The sequence below is a fragment of the Dendroctonus ponderosae genome, unplaced genomic scaffold, assembly GCF_020466585.1.
Source record: "Dendroctonus ponderosae isolate FM_Combo_2020 unplaced genomic scaffold, Dpon_F_20191213v2 Dpon_F_20191213_7, whole genome shotgun sequence".
Taxonomy (NCBI): Eukaryota; Metazoa; Arthropoda; class Insecta; order Coleoptera; family Curculionidae; genus Dendroctonus; species Dendroctonus ponderosae.
In genome coordinates this window covers 2192322-2194010 of record NW_026018916.1, presented here as the reverse complement: position 1 = coordinate 2194010, position 1689 = coordinate 2192322, and the positions used below count along the sequence as shown (strand labels likewise).

General features: G+C 42.1%; 1 protein-coding gene across 1 annotated transcript in view; it reads right to left on the bottom strand.

Moving 5' to 3' along the window:
- Nucleotides 1-426: 426 nt before the first annotated feature.
- LOC109543494 (spondin-2) overlaps nt 427-1689 on the bottom strand; it is a 55906-nt gene continuing 54643 nt past the window's right edge. Inside the window, exons 6-7 of the mRNA XM_048668327.1 lie at nt 1064-1230; nt 427-1003 (exon numbers count right to left, since the gene is read on the bottom strand). Of these exons, the coding sequence (XP_048524284.1) occupies nt 807-1003; nt 1064-1230 (364 nt within the window). The 3' untranslated portion in view covers nt 427-806. The remainder of the gene's footprint in view (nt 1004-1063; nt 1231-1689) is intronic.

Below are 1689 nucleotides of genomic sequence, written 5' to 3'. Positions count from 1 at the left end.
AAATAGGAGCACTATTTATCAATCTGTAATAAAAGACGTGAGGAAATTCTGTCTTTTTTAAAGACAAACATTTTTGAGGCGAAACACCCAAAAAGAAGTTTGTAAAAAATGAATCCGCCTCACCAATATAGAACTTATCTACAAACAATATTATCTACTTACTAGCTACCCAAGTTTTTCATTAGTTTGGTATCAGTGAGCCCATTCAGGGCAGGGTTTCAGAACGTTTTTTTCAGAAAATTTCAAAAATTGCCCTTCTATTGACCACCCCTAATTAACTAAAATTAATATACAAAGAGTAATAAATTAGTAGGTTCCTCATTGAGGAAAGAAGGCCTGAAGACCGGCCCAAAATTTGGTGAAGTCACTCTATGAGAGAGTACCTGAGATTGAGGCGAAAACAAGCAAAAGCGACCGCAAAATCTGATTGTCTACAAGAACAACACATTGACGTGAGTGAAAAGAGGAAAAGAGGAAGGAACACCTTTACATATGAAAACATTGACGGTTATGAGAAAACATCAACACACATTCAATACCAAAATGTCGAATATCAGTCAGAAAAGTCTTATCATAATTATTCATTATGTTCATTTGTTGCGCCCGAAGGACTGGAACGGGGGACTGGTCGATGGTTACTTTTTTGGCATTATCGGTTAACAGAGCTGGAAAATCGCTTCAAGTGGATGTTTCCAGGCCTGGCGAGAAATAAAAGGTCCATATAACGTCAGTCTTAACACTTCCCGGCGGCTGAGACGAAGACAATGTTCCGATCAAGGAGGACTTGGTGGTTGCGCGCACTCAAATTACCAGCTAAAGTACTCCTTGTTGCAGGATCGAGCACTTCCGCACCATTTCGTTTCTATCAAGGCTGGACAGAGTCGGCCGCCACGTCTTGCATGCTTCACCACCTCCCGTTTGCGTTGCATTTCTCCTATTCCGCACGATTTGCTGCAGAGGCTCCATGCAGACCAATCGGTCACGCGACAGTCTCGTGGCGGGCCTGCACCAAAAGAACTCAATTAATGCAGCAGCTTCCAGTGATGCATGGTGGCACACTTACGGTATTTTCTGGACGTTTTCTTGAACTTCCTGTACTTCTTGTGCGGTTGCTGATCCTTCTGGCTCATGTAGGAGTCAGCGATGCTGCTCATGATGGCGTCTTTGTTGCCTCTGGGAACCACAGCGGGAAAAACTGCCGGCGATGTCACGGGGATTTCATTCGGGTGTCTGGAACAATACAGAAGGTTTTTGTTCGGTTGGTGATGGGTCATGAAGCAACAGCGCCCCTAAGTGTTCTTCTAGATAGAATGAAGAATCCTAAATTGATTTTCATGCGAGAAAAGCAGTGGCGTGTGGATTTTTCGAGTTACGATGAGTTAGTTCAAGCCAAATATGCATTTGCTACTAATATATTGGACTCCAATGCGATTGTTGTGCCGAGCCCTACGGGCACGACACTGATTTGGACAAAAAACGCTGAACATTTGAACTTTGTTCACTTCTAACGTGTTTTACAATGAGTTCGGTTCATTCTTCGCGTCCGTGAGCTGAAAATGATGTAAAATTTAAGACATTTTGAGAAAAATTTAATTTTTTCAAAAAATCGACCTCCACCCTTGGAAAAATTTCGACCAAAAATCAAAAATTTGTTTGCGTGATTTTTGAGCTCAATCGATTCCTTTCGAC